Below are 18511 nucleotides of genomic sequence, written 5' to 3'. Positions count from 1 at the left end.
TATAAAAGACTTCATTTCAGGAGACCTTGGATCTTTTCAATAGCTCCCAAATGTGCACACACACAAGCATGCTCATATAAGCGAGCATGTGTGTGTGAGTGTCTGCGTACACACACACAACACACACACACACAAACACACACACACACACACACACACACACACACACACAGCAGGAGGGATTTTGGTGCTACTCTGCACCTGTCTGTGCATAAAGACATTCCTTCTGGATGTGCAGTCTATTCATTGCATTTAGTGTGCCTACATACCTTTGTTGGGGAGAAAAGCATTGAATTACTACCTTTTCACTGCAATCCCTAAAGGAACTAGCGATAGCAAAGGAGAAGGAAAGAGGGCTGAAAGAAATGAATTATTCCCCTCCGCAAACCTCATGTACTGTATTCTCGCAAAATAATCATCTTCTTTCCAACAGTGCTATCTACTGGTAACATATCCAACTCCACTCACCTATGCAATAAGAAGACATCAAATGACGAAAAACATTTTTATTTAAACATATATCGAATGAAACATACAAAATGCACATGCATGAAAGACTACAAATATATAAAACTATTATTTGCATCCATGGCTGCAATGTAGGTTACAGCCATCAATATTTCAGACCAAAATGTAAACCCTCCAATTGGGCTAGCTGCTGTATTTACACAGCAGTCTTAGTAAGCATATATTACTGTATCATTAAATGCACAAATCAAAAGCAGTATAATAAACTAATTGAACAAATCTCATAGGTTTCAAATGAAAGGTAACTGGCATATACCATCATTTCAAAAGCAATCAGTATTGTGGTATCATTTTCTCTGTAGACTAATACACATTAAGTCATTGTCAAAATGTGGAACACAATCCCTGAAACTTAACATGGGTAATTTTCCTTATATGTTGAGAGTTGAATAGATCACAGCACCTTCCTGTATGTATGGACATGAACACCAGTTAAAAAGTTAAAAAACAAGGAGCACACTACATTTAGACAGATATTACAAATAGTAACTATATATATATATATGCAGTACCAGTCAAAAGTTGACACACCTACTCATTCAAGGGTTTCTTTACTTTTACTATTTTCTACATTGTAGAATATTAGTGAAGACATCAAATTAACACATATGGAATCATGAACTAACCAAAAAAGTCTTAAACAAATCAAAATATATTTTAGATTCTTCAAAGTTGCCCCCCTTTCCATTGATGACAGCTTTGCACACTATTGGCATTCTCTTAAACAGGTTCCCCAACGGTCTTGAAGGAGTTCCCACATATGCTGAGCACTTGATAGCTGCTTTTCCTTCACTCTGCAGTCCAACTCATCCCAAACCATCTCAATTGGGTTGAGATCAAGTGACTGTGGAGGCCAGGTCATCTGATGCAGCACTCCATCACTCTCCTTCTTGGTCAAATAGCCGTTACACAGACTGGAGGTGTGTTGGATCATTGTCCTGTTGAAAAATAAATGATAGTCCCACTAAGCCCAAACCAGATGGGATGGCATATTGCTGCAGAATGCTGTGGTAGCCATGCTGGTTAAGTGTGACTTGAATTATAAATAAATCACTGACAGTGTCACCAGCAAAGCACCCCTACACTGTCACACATCCATGCTTCACAATGGGAACCACACATGCAGAGATCATCTGTTGACCCACTCTGCGTCTCACAAAGTAATGGAGGTTGGAACCAAAAATCTCAACTTTAGATTCATCAGACCAAAGGACAGATTTCCACTGGTCTAATGTCGCTTGCTCATGTTTCTTGGCCAAAGCAAGTCTCTTCTTATTGGTGTCCTTTAGTAGTGGTTTCTTTGCAGCAATTAGACCACAAAGGCCTGATTCACACAGTCTTCTCTGAACAGTTGATGTTGAGATGTCTGTTGCTTGAACTCTGGGAAGCTTTTATTTGGGCTGTGGCTGGTAACTAATGAACTGATCCTCTGCAGCAGAGGTAACTCTGGGTCTTCCTTTCTGTGGCGGTCCTCATGAGAGACAGTTTCATCATAGAGCATGAAGGTTTGTGACTGCACTTGAAGAAACTTTCAAAGTTCTTGAAATGTTCCGCATTGACTGACCTTCATGTCTTAAAGAGATGGACTGTCATTTCTCTTTGCTTATTTGAGTTGCTCTTGCCATAATATGGATTTGGTATTTTACCAAATATGACTATACCACCCCATACCTTGTCACAACACAACTGATTGGCTCAAACACATTTAGAAGGAAAGAAATTATACAAATGAACTTTTAACCTGGCTCAAACATGAATTGAAATGCATTCCAGGTGACTACCTCATGAAGTTGGTTGAGAGAATGCAAAGAGTGTGCAAAGCTGTCATCAAGGCAAAGGGTGGTTACTTTGAAGAATATCAAATGTATTTAGATTTGTTTAACACTTTTTTGGTTACTACATGATTCCATGTGTAATTTCATAATTTTGCAGTCTTCACTATTAATCTACAATGTAAAAAATACTAACAATAAAAACCCTTGACTGGTACTGTATATAAATAACCAAACAATCATTTTAATAAAGTGCTATTCTTACCTTATTTGACCTTGCTGTGACTCTGTTCGTATCTGAAAAAAAGATAATCATATAGTTACGCTTCATCTACACAAGTTACATTCTTTGATCGCCTCACATTCAAAAACCATTCTGTTTTTCCACACACACACACTACTCACCACCAAGCCTGGGTTCACCCAAAGCAAATTCAGAGTAATGAACTTCCTCATTCTCATCTTCCCCTGTTTGACCCTTCTGGCTCTCTGGTAGTAAAACAAAAAGAAGCCAAAATGTTAACACAGTTGTGATGTTTCTGTAACTTCTGATATTTTGATTGAATGGACAACATGTTAGTTCATGCTGCAAGAGCTCTGATAGGTTGGACGACGGCCTCCGGAAGTCGTCATAATTACTGTGTAGGTCTATGGAAGGGGGTAAGAACCATGAGCCTCCTAGGTTTTGTATTGAAGTCAATGTAAGATAACTGTACTCCGGCTACATGGTGTGACCCTACAGAGTACTGTTGAGGCTACTGTAGACTATTGCAAAACAGTGTGTTTAAATCAGTTATTGGTGATAATAATATTTTTGGGTATAATTTTATCCAAAAAGGATAACTTTAATGTTTTACTATAAACAATAGTGGACGGTCCACCCCTTCCTCCTCTGAGGAATCTCCACTGCCATATCTATATTGTACATCACATTAGACCCAAAGTGAAGAAGTGCATACCTTGGTCTCTTCGTGGATCTGTGGCGTTATCGTAGACTGGGTCATTCTTCTGGGTCAGCGGTAGGTTCGTCACAGCTTTGAAAATAGCGATCATAGCAAAAATGTTCACACAATTGTTGACATAGGCCTAAATTGAAGATGTAGCAATCCAACAAGTTTGATCAGCAATAGTGGTCATTATCAGTGTATTTTACCTGTCTTCTTCCTCTTCAGGTAGAACACCAGAGCACCAACCAGGACCCCAGTAACAACCATAGCAATGCAGCCCACAATGACCACAGTCCGCAGACAGTCATCTGTGGTAAGCAAAAAGACACAAACAAAGAGTATGAGAGAGAACATGCTGGGATATGAGATACCTGAGTACTTACTACACAGCTTACTCCATTTGCTAAGTGTAACAAGTGCGCTGAGAGTCGGGAAGCAAGTACAGGGAGTGAGTGTTTTAATAAATAAACACAAAAAACACGAAACACAAAACAACGCACCGACATGAAACTGAGTCAATAACACCTGAGGAAAGAACCAAGGGGAGTGACAGATATAGGGAAGATAGTCAAGGAGGTGATGGAGTCCAGGTGAGTGTCATGAGGCGCTGGTGCACTTGACGATGGTGACAGTATCAGCAGTCTGATGACCTAGAGGCCGGAGAGGGAGTATACGTGACAGTAACCCCTCCCCGACAAAGGTGATGAACCCGGGGTTCAGGAGCGAACCGGTCATGCCGTCTGAAGTGTGGGAACCTGTTACGCCGGTTGGTGCGCGGGAACCTGTCACGCCGGCAGGTGCGCGGGAACCTGTCACGCCGGCTGGTGCTCGGGAACCTGTCACGCCGGTTGGTGCGCGAGAGCCTGGCGATCCGGTGGAGGCATGAGAGCCCGACGAGCCGGCGGAGGCATGAGAGCCCGACGAGCCGGCGGAGTCATGAGAGCCCGACGAGCCGGCGGAGGCATGAGAGCCCAACGAGCCGGCGGAGTCATGAGAGCCCGACGAGCCGGCGGAGGCATGAGAGCCCGACGAGCCAGCGGAGTCATGAGAGCCCGACGAGCCGGCGGAGGCATGAGAGCCCAACGAGCCGGCGGAGGCATGAGAGCCCGACGAGCCGGCGGAGGCATGAGAGCCCGACGAGCCGGCGGAGTCATGAGAGCCCGACGAGCCGGCGGAGGCATGAGAGCCTGTAGCGGCTCCCGGACCCGGCATAATTTACATTGACACAATTTTTTAAATTTTATATATGCTTTCCTTAGGTGAGGTGTTATTCTGTAACGAGTGCGCTGAGAGACGGGAAGCAATTACAGGGAGGAAGTGTTTTAATAAATAAACAAAACAATAAACACAAAACCCAAACACCACACCGACATGAAACAGTAAATAACACCTGAGGAAAGAACCAAGGGGTGTGACAGATATAAGGAAGATAATCAAGGAGGTGATGGAGTCCAGGTGAGTGTCATGAGACGCAGGTGCGCTTGACGATGGTGACAGGTGTGCGGGATAATCAGCAGCCTGATGATCTAGAGGCCGGAGAGGGAGTATACGTGAAACTAAGACTCTAAATTCATCACAGTTTACATTGCCCAAGGGCAATACAGAGACATTGATTTGGTTACTTGTATGATGGACTGTCTGTTGTTTGTGATGATGTCATCTTACTGAATCTTTAGTAGATTCCAATCATTCAGATGGAGTGATCTAATGTAATCTACAGACATGTGTTACCTTTCATAGACAATGTTGATGGAATGAACTCTGATCTTCCAGCAGAAATCACTGAAACTGAGGGGAATGCTTGCACTGAGCATGCCCCCTGTGAACAGCATAGAATGCAAGTGCAGCAAAACAAGTTGTTACCTGTCATTGACGACATTGTTGTCTGTGTGGGGAGTGTGAGGGTCAGGGAGGCTGTCGCTCTGAGCATGCCCTCTGTGAACACAGCACACTGCCAGTGCAGCTGGTCGCTACGGAGGCTGGGCAGGGTCACACTGAGCGATCTGTTAGGGTGACTCTTTGTCAGGACGTCCTGTTTAACCAGCAGCCACCTGCTCCCCTCCATCCTCATCCAGACCAGGGTCACAGGGTCGGTGCTCACCTCCGACACCTCACACCTCACCACCACGGGCTGGCCACCAGGGGGCCCTCCAGATTCAGATACTAAGATAAATAACAGAAAAAAGTACTGTACTGTACTTTGACTGAAAGAGCAGTAACTGTAACAATGTACAGAACAGCTGATTAAATTAAATTATTAAATGAAAAATGTATGGTTGTCATAGTAACCAACAGCCTAAGTGAACAGAGTGTCTGCTCTCTCATTGTTAAAAGACAAAAGCAAAGTTACCTCGAATGGTTGTGATTTTAACCCAGCTGAACCTTTGTTGTTCAAAGAAACATGTGAAAACTCCACTATCCTCAAATGTCACCGGTGAGACATGCAGTGGGAAATCATATCCGTTGAATGAGGGAGATGAGAATCGGTCACTTCTGACTTTGTCCGATGAAGTCAGAGTAACAGATGTTGTTGATCTGCTCATGATCCATTCGGCTCTGCTGTATGGGGAACCTGGGGAACTATACCTGCAGATCAACTTCACCTCACTGCTGTTGCTGCTCTCTCGAAACAGATGTATCAATGGGTTACTAAATGTGCCTGGAAAAAAGAAACATTAAAAGGAAAATGCTGATGATATTGTTTGCCTGTATAGTATCACTCTTTTCTTTGTATTATTGAGGACCATCTTCCTGAATATTTAACATTTGGTCAAGTCATGTATTAATATATTACATTCATGTTAATAAATCTTACCTGTTTGCACATTCAGTGTAGTATAAACTGTAGACAACAATTCTCCATTCAGTCTGAAATTGCAGTTAGATCTCCCCTGGTAATTCTGATCGACAGTGTGGATGATCATATGGGCCGTTTTGTTGTAGAACAGCGTGGTGTTAGATGTGGAATCTCCATGTCTTTCCCATTGCAGTGTGGCCCCATCTGGTATGTGGGACACCTCGCAACGCACACTCACATCAGAACCCAGATACACTTTATTACCATTATAGTTTGGTGTCACTGCAAAAAGGAGATATATATTACTTTACTTCAATTTGTTAAAAGAAGAGAAAACGAGGGGAAATGTGGAAATCAGTGGTTTACATTTTTACAAATCTAAAATTCTTGAAAATAAATAATGAAATGATAACAACAGCAAAAGTTTGTCTCATTATGATATTGACGAGGCGATATACATTGATATTTAAAATGATTCAAATTATACACATTGAGAAACTGAAAATGATCAATATACCTTTAACCACAAAACTAAACACCTCAAATCTCGCCAGAACTGCTGAAGCTGGTTTGGTTTGCATGAGCACAAACTCTCCAGCATTTTCATATTTTGTTTGCATAGACAGGTCATATCCTGTTTCTTGTGAGAAAGGAGCCTGTGTGTTCCATGAAGGATTTCTACTCATGGAGGAAGTGATTTGGGCTACTGAAGTGTTTGAGTGTCTGCCGTCATGTGAGGTCCACATCCATCGGTGCGCTGTCCCTTTCGGAACTGCAGGGGAAACTTGGAGAGTGACTCTGTTATTGGTCTCGGCAAGGAAAAATATCTTCTTTGACAATTCTGTGGAGGGAAGATATTCAAATGGGATAAAAATCTGCAAAATATCTTTATATTAATATTATTCACTGTTCAAATCACACATTTTCTCTCGCTCTCTTTCTCAGATGACTCCTCAATAGCTTCATCGTACTTGTATTTCATGCTTTAAAGGGGCAATCTGCTGATAGAACAACAACAAAGCAGTTAACCTGCTACTGATTTGGGAAACAGCTGAGGGTGGGCCTGGAGATATTTGTAAAAATATTTATATTGTTTACAACTTATATTTGGGATACAGATGGGGTACAACAGTTGAACTAAGCTCATTATGCAGTTCAAATCTTCAAGAATCAATGGATGTATATCAGGGATGGGCAACTTGGTGGGTGGTGGGGGCCACTAAAACTGAACTCATCATGAGGGGAGGGAAATGCCTTGCAGGTCTGCATAACCACATATGCATAATCCCCCCCACCACCACATAGTGAGAGAAACATTTCAGCAGAACCCATCTTGACAGCGGAGAGAAAAAACATATTTTGGAGTAAATTTTCTACAATTTTACAAGTTGATTTTGTTTGACTCATTTCCTGCAATTCTACACATTTTGCCATAAGGTGAGGAGAAATGTGTGCAGTTTTTAATATGATATCTGAGTGAGACTGACTAACAAAATCAATGTGTTCCCCCCCGGATGGTAATTCGACCATGATTACTAAATTTAGAAAGCTAGCAGCAAGACTAACTTACCAATAAAAAAATGTTCAGCTGACATGGACTAATTGACTGACAATCAGTGACTGCATCATAGAAAAACTGCTGATGCACAAACATATTTAAAAATGTCACATTGTATATTATCCTATTCTAACTTGCAACAGTAGGTTGAGACCCCGACTGAGAAAAAAACTTCTTTTTTAAATGTACTTCTTCTTTTGACCCGAGGGCCTTCAAAAGGGGCGGGCCTCCAGTTTCCCATCCTGGGTGTTCACAGCTGCAGGAAGTAGGAGTGCTGAGGCTGCTGTAGCACCCCCTGAAATCTCTGATTGAAAATATCCTTAAAAATTCACACAAAAATGCAACCCCCTTGACAAAACATTCTCAGCCCCTCCCCCATCCTCCATTGCTGAAAAAAATGTACTGCATTCCCCCCCCCAAACTACTTCCCGTGGCTATGCTGGTGTATATCATTCATTTAAAGGTATCCAAATGGATGTAGCAATTACAGTTTACCTCTTTAAATGGTGACTCTTTTATGTCAAATAATTCAACCAGAAACACGTTACTCACGTTCAGCTGAGAGTCCCTGACCGGATCTAGATATCCACAGCAGAATCCACAATAACGTTACACCCATAGAGCCACTGTACTGCCCCATGTTGCTGTATGTTACTGTTCTGTTCCCGTATCTACTCAGTAGCCAACTCATATCATTACTGACGTCTCTGATAAATATGTTCAGGAAATGACTGAAGAAAAGAAGAAGTTCAAAAACTACAGATGTGATGCAATTTAAAATGAGTGCAAATCTGAGGATATACGTAGTACTTGATAAAATCTCACTTTACTTGTATCAGCCATATACTGAATGTAGCAAGCAGGGATTACGGAGCAGGATTAAAGGTTAAATGATCAATGCCACACCACCACCATCATCATTTATTTTACATTTATATAACTAAGCAAGTCAGTTAATAAGAAGAAATTCTTATTTTCAATGACGGCCTTGGAACCGGTGGTTAACTGCCTTGTTCAGGGGCAGAACAACAGATTTTTACCTTGTCAGTTGGGGGATTCGATCTAGCAACCTTTTGGTTACTAGTCCAACGCTCTAACCACTAGGCTACCTGCCGATAATAGGCATCAATGGGATCAAAACAATAGTCAAACATGTCACAGTTTAGTAACATGTAGCAGAATATAATGTAAATGCTGTGCAGTTTAAATAATAGAAGTAGTGTTATAACAAGGATGTTACACATTTTATAATTCATATGGAAACAAGACATTTTCCTCTTGAAGCAAACAGTGAATATTTTGAAATTCCAAAGACCATGATGTCCAAATGCAACCAAAGGCTTTCAAAACCAAAAGCCCTAACTTGCTACATTATAGCCAGTCTCTTATAACAGTCCATTCAAAGTTCAAAGCTTTCCTAATACAGGACAATCAGATGGTGAAATAAGCTGAGACACTGTTGACAAACTAGTATTAACATCCCCATTTATTGTGTACAAACATTACAGACTGAGGATGAATGGAAATGTACATTTCTAGGATGAACTAAATAATATACACTGAGTGTAAAAACATTACTATTTTGTCTTGACCATTCACCCTCTGAATGCCACACATACACAATCCATGTCTCAATCGTCTCAAGAATCCTTCTTTAACCTGTCTCCTCCCCTTTATCTACACTGATCGTAGTGGATTTAACAAGTGACATCAATAAGGGATCATAGCTTTCACCTGGATTCACCTGGTCAGACTATGTCATGGAAAGAGCAGGTGTTCCTAATGTTTTGTACACTCAGTGTGAATTATTTAGGTCTTTTGGAAAGATGCTTACAGTATCATAACATGGTCATGTTTTCAATATTAGTCATTGAGGGGAAGGTTGTTGGTGGTTAACACATTATTTTAACACCAGTGAAGTTTCTATTGCCAGACCTTTTGACAGAACACAGTGTGTCATGTGGTAATTCAGTGTGAAAGACGTCACTGGTTGGTACAGACATGGGTGGGAAAGCTATATTTCAACACAGCCACAGGCCATAGGCTAGCAACAAGGCTATACACTAGTCTCCTCCAGTTGAGCAGGTTCCTCCTTTTGTCTCTGTGTCTGGGTGCCTGGATGGAAGACACAACAACACATCAACCAGAATGTTTCGTCATAATGTTAATTTAAGTTGTAGTTCACTACAAAATCAAAGTTGGTCATATGTTTGGAGACTTTAAAAGCTCTCTAATGCAGAGAAGGATCCACGTCCCATGAGAAAGGCTAGCTTTGCCTCGGTCCAAAACGAAAGAGAAAGGTAGGTACTGTCTAAGGCAGAGAAGGATCCACGTCCCATGAGAAAGGCTAGCTCTGCCTCGGTCCAAAACGAAAGAGAAAGGTAGGTACTGTCTAAGGCAGACATTTTAGAGGATTCCTCAATGTCCCGTTCCTTTGGGATCGGGTTGGATATATTTTTTTATGGAGAGTCTACCCAAGAGGGAGTGTCTCCTTACCGTTTGGTCTTCGACAGTAGAACCCGAGAAGTCCCAGAATTCCTAGGGTGGCAGCCATTGTAATCACCCCTCTGACCACTGTCTCGGTGCCCATCCCTGTGAAACAGAGACTTCTGTTAGATTATATTAAACATGGCAACCTCTCCAGCATGGTAACCTATTTATTTTGTTACACTAGGCCTATGCCAGGGGAGAACAGAGGTCCAGTGAGGAAAAATGTGTTTGGTTTGAGATAGGTTGGAACAGATTAGATCAATTTGAAGAGAGTCTATCATAACTAGTTGTTACCTGTCATTGAAGACATTGTTGTCTGTGTGGGGAGTGTGAGGGTCAGGGAGGCTGTCGCTCTGAGCATGCCCTCTGTGAACACAGCACACTGCCAGTGCAGCTGGTCGCTACGGAGGCTGGGCAGGGTCACACTGAGCGTCCTGTTAGGGTGACTCTTTGTCAGGACGTCCTGTTTAACCAGCAGCCACCTGCTCCCCTCCATCCTCATCCAGACCAGGGTCACAGGGTCGGTGCTCACCTCCGACACCTCACACCTCACCACCACGGGCTGGCCACCAGGGGGCCCTCCAGATTCAGATACTAAGATAAATAACAGAAAAAAGTACTGTACTGTACTTTGACTGAAAGAGCAGTAACTGTAACAATGTACTGAACAGCTGATTAAATTAAATTATTAAATGAAAAATGTATGGTTGTCATAGTAACCAACAGCCTACGTGAACAGAGTTTCTGCTCTCTCATTGTTAAAAGACAAAAGCAAAGTTACCTCGAATGGTTGTGATTTTAACCAAGCTGAACCTTTGTTGTTCAAAGAAACATGTGAAAACTCCACTATCCTCAAATGTCACCGGTGAGACATGCAGTGGGAAATCATATCTGTTGAATGAGGGAGATGAGAATCGGTCACTTCTGACTTTGTCCGATGAAGTCAGAGTAACAGATGTTGTTGATCTGCTCATGATCCATTCGGCTCTCCTGTATGAGGAACTTGGGGAACTTGACCTGCAGATCAACTTCACCTCACTGCTGTTGCTGCTCTCTCGAAACAGATGTATCAATGGTTTACTAAATGTGTCTGGAAAAAAGAAACGTTAAAAGGAAAATGCTGATGATATTGTTTGCCTGTATAGTGCAGTTGTATCACTCTTTTCTTTGTATTATTGAGGACCATCTTCCTGAATATTTAACATTTGGTCAAGTCATGTATTAATATATTACATTCATGTTAATAAATCTTACCTGTTTGTACATTCAGTGTAGTATAAACTGTAAACAACAATTCTCCATTCAGTCTGAAACTGCAGTTAGATCTCCCCTGGTAATTCTGATCGACAGTGTGGATGATCATATGGGCCGTTTTGTTGTAGAACAGCGTGGTGTTAGATGTGGAATCTCCATGTCTTTCCCATTGCAGTGTGGCCCCATCTGGTATGTGGGACACCTCGCAACGCACACTCACATCAGAACCCAGATACACTTTATTACCATTATAGTTTGGTGTCACTGCAAAAAGGAGATATATATTACTTTACTTCAATTTGTTAAAAGAAGAGAAAACGAGGGGAAATGTGGAAATCAGTGGTTTACATTTTTACAAATCTAAAATTCTTGAAAATAAATAATGAAATGATAACAACAGCAAAAGTTTGTCTCATTATGATATTGACGAGGCGATATACATTGATATTTAAAATGATTCAAATTATACACATTGAGAAACTGAAAATGATCAAATATACCTTTAACCACAAAACTAAACACCTCAAATCTCGCCAGAACTGCTGAAGCTGGTTTGGTTTGCATGAGCACAAACTCTCCAGCATTTTCATATTTTGTTTGCATAGACAGGTCATATCCTGTTTCTTGTGAGAAAGGAGCCTGTGTGTTCCATGAAGGATTTCTACTCATGGAGGAAGTGATTTGGGCTACTGAAGTGTTTGAGTGTCTGCCGTCATGTGAGGTCCACATCCATCGGTGCGCTGTCCCTTTCGGAACTGCAGGGGAAACTTGGAGAGTGACTCTGTTATTGGTCTCGGCAAGGAAAAATATCTTCTTTGACAATTCTGTGGAGGGAAGATATTCAAATGGGATAAAAATCTGCAAAATATCTTTATATTAATATTATTCACTGTTCAAATCACACATTTTCTCTCGCTCTCTTTCTCAGATGACTCCTCAATAGCTTCATCGTACTTGTATTTCATGCTTTAAAGGGGCAATCTGCTGATAGAACAACAACAAAGCAGTTAACCTGCTACTGATTTGGGAAACAGCTGAGGGGTGGGCCTGGAGATATTTGTAAAAATGTTTGTAATATTTATATTGTTTACAACTTATATTTGGGATACAGATGGGGTACAACAGTTGAACTAAGCTCATTATGCAGTTCAAATCTTCAAGAATCAATGGATGTATATCAGGGATGGGCAACTTGGTGGGTGGTGGGGGCCACTAAAACTGAACTCATCATGAGGGGAGGGAAATGCCTTGCAGGTCTGCATAACCACATATGCATAATCCCCCCCACCACCACATAGTGAGAGAAACATTTCAGCAGAACCCATCTTGACAGCGGAGAGAAAAAACATATTTTGGAGTAAATTTTCTACAATTTTACAAGTTGATTTTGTTTGACTCATTTCCTGCAATTCTACACATTTTGCCATAAGGTGAGGAGAAATGTGTGCAGTTTTTAATATGATATCTGAGTGAGACTGACTAACAAAATCAATGTGTTCCCCCCGGATGGTAATTCGACCATGATTACTAAATTTAGAAAGCTAGCAGCAAGACTAACTTACCAATAAAAAAATGTTCAGCTGACATGGACTAATTGACTGACAATCAGTGACTGCATCATAGAAAAACTGCTGATGCACAAACATATTTAAAAATGTCACATTGTATATTATCCTATTCTAACTTGCAACAGTAGGTTGAGACCCCGACTGAGAAAAAAACTTCTTTTTTAAATGTACTTCTTCTTTTGACCCGAGGGCCTTCAAAAGGGGCGGGCCTCCAGTTTCCCATCCTGGGTGTTCACAGCTGCAGGAAGTAGGAGTGCTGAGGCTGCTGTAGCACCCCCTGAAATCTCTGATTGAAAATATCCTTAAAAATTCACACAAAAATGCAACCCCCTTGACAAAACATTCTCAGCCCCTCCCCCATCCTCCATTGCTGAAAAAAATGTACTGCATTCCCCCCCCCAAACTACTTCCCGTGGCTATGCTGGTGTATATCATTCATTTAAAGGTATCCAAATGGATGTAGCAATTACAGTTTACCTCTTTAAATGGTGACTCTTTTATGTCAAATAATTCAACCAGAAACACGTTACTCACGTTCAGCTGAGAGTCCCTGACCGGATCTAGATATCCACAGCAGAATCCACAATAACGTTACACCCATAGAGCCACTGTACTGCCCCATGTTGCTGTATGTTACTGTTCTGTTCCCGTATCTACTCAGTAGCCAACTCATATCATTACTGACGTCTCTGATAAATATGTTCAGGAAATGACTGAAGAAAAGAAGAAGTTCAAAAACTACAGATGTGATGCAATTTAAAATGAGTGCAAATCTGAGGATATACGTAGTACTTGATAAAATCTCACTTTACTTGTATCAGCCATATACTGAATGTAGCAAGCAGGGATTACGGAGCAGGATTAAAGGTTAAATGATCAATGCCACACCACCACCATCATCATTTATTTTACATTTATATAACTAAGCAAGTCAGTTAATAAGAAGAAATTCTTATTTTCAATGACGGCCTTGGAACCGGTGGTTAACTGCCTTGTTCAGGGGCAGAACAACAGATTTTTACCTTGTCAGTTGGGGGATTCGATCTAGCAACCTTTTGGTTACTAGTCCAACGCTCTAACCACTAGGCTACCTGCCGATAATAGGCATCAATGGGATCAAAACAATAGTCAAACATGTCACAGTTTAGTAACATGTAGCAGAATATAATGTAAATGCTGTGCAGTTTAAATAATAGAAGTAGTGTTATAACAAGGATGTTACACATTTTATAATTCATATGGAAACAAGACATTTTCCTCTTGAAGCAAACAGTGAATATTTTGAAATTCCAAAGACCATGATGTCCAAATGCAACCAAAGGCTTTCAAAACCAAAAGCCTAACTTGCTACATTATAGCCAGTCTCTTATAACAGTCCATTCAAAGTTCAAAGCTTTCCTAATACAGGACAATCAGATGGTGAAATAAGCTGAGACACTGTTGACAAACTAGTATTAACATCCCCATTTATTGTGTACAAACATTACAGACTGAGGATGAATGGAAATGTACATTTCTAGGATGAACTAAATAATATACACTGAGTGTAAAAACATTACTATTTTGTCTTGACCATTCACCCTCTGAATGCCACACATACACAATCCATGTCTCAATCGTCTCAAGAATCCTTCTTTAACCTGTCTCCTCCCCTTTATCTACACTGATCGTAGTGGATTTAACAAGTGACATCAATAAGGGATCATAGCTTTCACCTGGATTCACCTGGTCAGACTATGTCATGGAAAGAGCAGGTGTTCCTAATGTTTTGTACACTCAGTGTGAATTATTTAGGTCTTTTGGAAAGATGCTTACAGTATCATAACATGGTCATGTTTTCAATATTAGTCATTGAGGGAAGGTTGTTGGTGGTTAACACATTATTTTAACACCAGTGAAGTTTCTATTGCCAGACCTTTTGACAGAACACAGTGTGTCATGTGGTAATTCAGTGTGAAAGACGTCACTGGTTGGTACAGACATGGGTGGGAAAGCTATATTTCAACACAGCCACAGGCCATAGGCTAGCAACAAGGCTATACACTAGTCTCCTCCAGTTGAGCAGGTTCCTCCTTTTGTCTCTGTGTCTGGGTGCCTGGATGGAAGACACAACAACACATCAACCAGAATGTTTCGTCATAATGTTAATTTAAGTTGTAGTTCACTACAAAATCAAAGTTGGTCATATGTTTGGAGACTTTAAAAGCTCTCTAATGCAGAGAAGGATCCACGTCCCATGAGAAAGGCTAGCTTTGCCTCGGTCCAAAACGAAAGAGAAAGGTAGGTACTGTCTAAGGCAGAGAAGGATCCACGTCCCATGAGAAAGGCTAGCTCTGCCTCGGTCCAAAACGAAAGAGAAAGGTAGGTACTGTCTAAGGCAGACATTTTAGAGGATTCCTCAATGTCCCGTTCCTTTGGGATCGGGTTGGATATATTTTTTTATGGAGAGTCTACCCAAGAGGGAGTGTCTCCTTACCGTTTGGTCTTCGACAGTAGAACCCGAGAAGTCCCAGAATTCCTAGGGTGGCAGCCATTGTAATCACCCCTCTGACCACTGTCTCGGTGCCCATCCCTGTGAAACAGAGACTTCTGTTAGATTATATTAAACATGGCAACCTCTCCAGCATGGTAACCTATTTATTTTGTTACACTAGGCCTATGCCAGGGGAGAACAGAGGTCCAGTGAGGAAAAATGTGTTTGGTTTGAGATAGGTTGGAACAGATTAGATCAATTTGAAGAGAGTCTATCATAACAAGTTGTTACCTGTCGTTGAAGACATTTTTGTCTGTGTGGGGAGTGTGAGGGTCAGGGAGGCTGTTACTCTGAGCATGCCCTCTGTGAACACAGCACACTGCCAGTGCAGCTGGTCCCTACGGAGGCTGGGCAGGGTCACACTGAGCGTCCTGTTGGGGTGACTTTCTGTCAGGATGTCCTGTTTGACCAGCAGCCCCCTGCTCCCTTCCATCCTCAGCCAGGCTAGGGTCACAGGGTCGGTGCTCACCTGCGACACCTCACATCTCAGGGCCACCGGATGATTCTTGGGGAATCCACTAGGTGGAACTGCAGAGACTGAAATGGAAATCTGGAGATCATTGGGGATCTGTCATCTGTTCTCTCAAAGATTAGTAAAATAGATTATTCTGAAAAATGCACCGTGGATATTTAAAATGATAATGCTCACCCTTTAGGGTTACCACATTAATAGAGGCAACTAGGAGGTTTTCAAAATAGCAGTTGAACCTTCCAGAATCTTCAAACTTCACCGGTGAGAAGTAGAGAGGGAAGTAGTATCCATTAAAGTCCCCGCATGAAAATCTCTCATTAAACGTGTCATTGGATTCGTATATTGTAGTTGTCACAAGGTGAACCTCTTTAGCTGTAGATAATGGGGTCCAGGACCATGATGCATAGATGTACCCATCTGATGTCTTACAAAACAGTGTCACCGGAGAGCTGTTGGAGCTCTCTCTGTACATTGTGAGAGTGGCATCAGACGAAACTGTGGAGAAAACCATAGCGTTGTTCAGTCAGAGGGGAAAGTTGAATTTAATTTAAATCCAAAGTCTAAATGGCATTACGGGTCCATTTTATTGTAAATGTATCACGTGATCACCATTTATCCATTTAAAATGAGACCAATATTATTGATTGTCAATGACTACTGATCAAGAGGACAACATTCACATAAAGGTTTTGATATTTCAGTTAGATAAGAACGCATTTTGTACCTTCCTCAATTCTGACAGCATTAGAGACATTATATAACAGTGTTCCATTCTGTCTAAAAGTGCAGAAGTATGCCCCCTGACTGTCCGGATGAACACTGCGGATGACCATGTGGACAGTGTTATTGTAGAACAGCGTGGTGTTAGAAGTGGAATCTCCATCTCTTTCCCACTGTAGTGTGGCCCCATCTGGTAGGCTGGACACCTCGCAACTAACACTCACATCAGAACCCAGACGAAATGAAGGCCAAAAGGAAGGTGTAACTGAAAAAACATGGAATTTTAAAATGGTTACAATGTAAACTTACTGTCCAAACTAAAACAATAATGTGAATGAAATTAATTCTGGAAGCTGGCTTTCGAAACAATTTATTCATTGGAAGGTATTTGTCATTATGGAAGATTCACGATGGCGTGTCTGTACAAAACAGACACAGAATCTACTTACTTTTTGTGGCGAAGATCTCAATCTTAACCAATGGGACATTTGCTCTTACCAACAAAAACACCCCTGCACATTCAAACTTCGGCTTCACTGTTACGTCAAAGTCTTTGCTGCAAGAAAAGTACTCTGTAAAAGGTGGACTAACCACTAGCCTAGAGGATATTGCTCTGGCTATTTGAATCTCTGAGTATCTCCCATCATGTGAGGTCCACTCCCAGCTGAACTCTGACCAGTGAGGTTGAGCCAGGTCTGACACAGACAGATGCACACTCTCTGTCTGACCAGAGATCAAGAAAATGCTCCTCTTCATCACTGTGTGTGGACAATGACACACAGATCTGGTCAAATGACAGTATTAATTCACCCCGTAACAGTTTCAAAATGCACCGATTATTTATTGTGAATCTGGTTTAAAGCCCCTTATTTTGTCTTAAAAATCAAGGACAACCGATTGAAATGAGAGAATAGGTTTTCAAAGTCTAATCGGTATACCAGTTTCCCTCTGATAGTCATAGAAACATGTCCATACTGTACATGTAATCCTTTAATATACATTTAAATTGCTTGTCCCAGATATTTGGGTTTTGAATGAAATATTCTGCTTGTAGAGTTTTAAACAAGATGTTCAGAGCAACAAAATAATGATGATGAAATACATACAGTAAGAACTGAACTCACCCTCAGCAGAATTCCCTGATATGCGTAACAGGATCCACCACTGAATAACCATAATGTGGTCCATACCCTGACCTGACATTTAACTCCAGTTCCACCAATATCTGAGAAACAACTCCAGACAAAGAGTAGGAGCATAGCACATTCTTACATTGAAACAGCAGCTTGCACAATTTCCGCTGTCTTGTTCAGTTACATCTCGTCATCTCACTATTGCATTCATCATTGTAGCAACTTGTTCGCTTGATCTGATAACGTGAAGGTTTTCTCAGTTGATTTGAACCGTTAGCATTTATGCTACCCATTTTGACCATTGAATGCCATGGTCGGATGGCCAAGCCAGGCGAAATGTTACAGTAGTTACAGTAATGGAATGGACCCAGAAAACTGTACGTGGTTTTATTCTCAATTACGTTAATAATACTTTAACAAAAACACACCATGGGAAAAAGGTCAAATTTAAACTGGAATTGAACTGGAATTGAAATAGAATCAACTCAAACTAGGAACGATTTTACTTAACATGATCTAAACCGGTGTTACAGGAAGCAGTTTGTTCGTTATATCACCAGACCTATACACTGATTCATTAAAAAACATATGGTACAGTATGGTAAAGTGAAGTGCATAGCAATGTTATAATGGGGTTATGTCCATTAAGGTTCATTAGCATTAAAGGCACAATGCAGCTTTTTAAACATTTATATTAAATCATTTCTGGGTAACAATTTAGAACTTTACTGTCATAGAT

At 41.1% G+C, this 18511-nt stretch overlaps 1 protein-coding gene across 8 annotated transcripts; it reads right to left on the bottom strand.

Moving 5' to 3' along the window:
* Window positions 1-491: 491 nt before the first annotated feature.
* Window positions 492-17919, bottom strand: LOC115110282 (uncharacterized). 8 transcript variants are annotated; one of them, XM_065013265.1, is made up of 11 exons: window positions 13449-14169; window positions 11847-12170; window positions 11347-11610; window positions 11110-11182; window positions 10874-10983; window positions 10387-10686; window positions 3454-3555; window positions 3260-3334; window positions 2706-2789; window positions 2566-2597; window positions 492-935 (listed from the first exon to the last, which is right to left on the bottom strand). In XM_065013265.1, exons 1-11 carry the CDS (start codon window positions 13585-13587, stop codon window positions 900-902), a joined length of 1539 nt encoding a protein of 512 aa, XP_064869337.1. In that variant the 5' UTR covers window positions 13588-14169; the 3' UTR covers window positions 492-899. The 8 variants fall into 8 exon arrangements, with proteins under 8 accessions (XP_064869337.1, XP_029491664.2, XP_064869331.1 ...); XM_029635804.2 differs by lacking the exons at window positions 10387-10686; window positions 10874-10983; window positions 11110-11182; window positions 13449-14169 and adding exons at window positions 5111-5410; window positions 5598-5906; window positions 17764-17891; XM_065013259.1 differs by having other exon boundaries at window positions 10874-11182; window positions 13449-14172.
* Between the last annotated feature and the right edge of the window lie 592 nt (window positions 17920-18511).

This window comes from Oncorhynchus nerka, linkage group LG3 (assembly GCF_034236695.1).
Source record: "Oncorhynchus nerka isolate Pitt River linkage group LG3, Oner_Uvic_2.0, whole genome shotgun sequence".
Taxonomy (NCBI): domain Eukaryota; kingdom Metazoa; phylum Chordata; class Actinopteri; order Salmoniformes; family Salmonidae; genus Oncorhynchus; species Oncorhynchus nerka.
Note: the sequence above shows the minus strand (reverse complement) of the source record. Positions and strands in the feature narration are given on the sequence as shown.

Excerpts from the sequence above, each read along its gene's own strand:
- LOC115110282 (XM_065013259.1), bottom strand. The coding sequence starts at position 13,587 with ATGAGTTGGCTACTGAGTAGATACGGGAACAGAACAGTAACATACAGC. Across the intron at positions 2,790-3,259 it reads AGATCCACGAAGAGACCAAG|AGAGCCAGAAGGGTCAAACA; the intron begins GTATGCACTTCT and ends TTTTACTACCAG. Across the intron at positions 936-2,565 it reads TCACAGCAAGGTCAAATAAG|GAAGGTGCTGTGATCTATTC; the intron begins GTAAGAATAGCA and ends CCATACATACAG.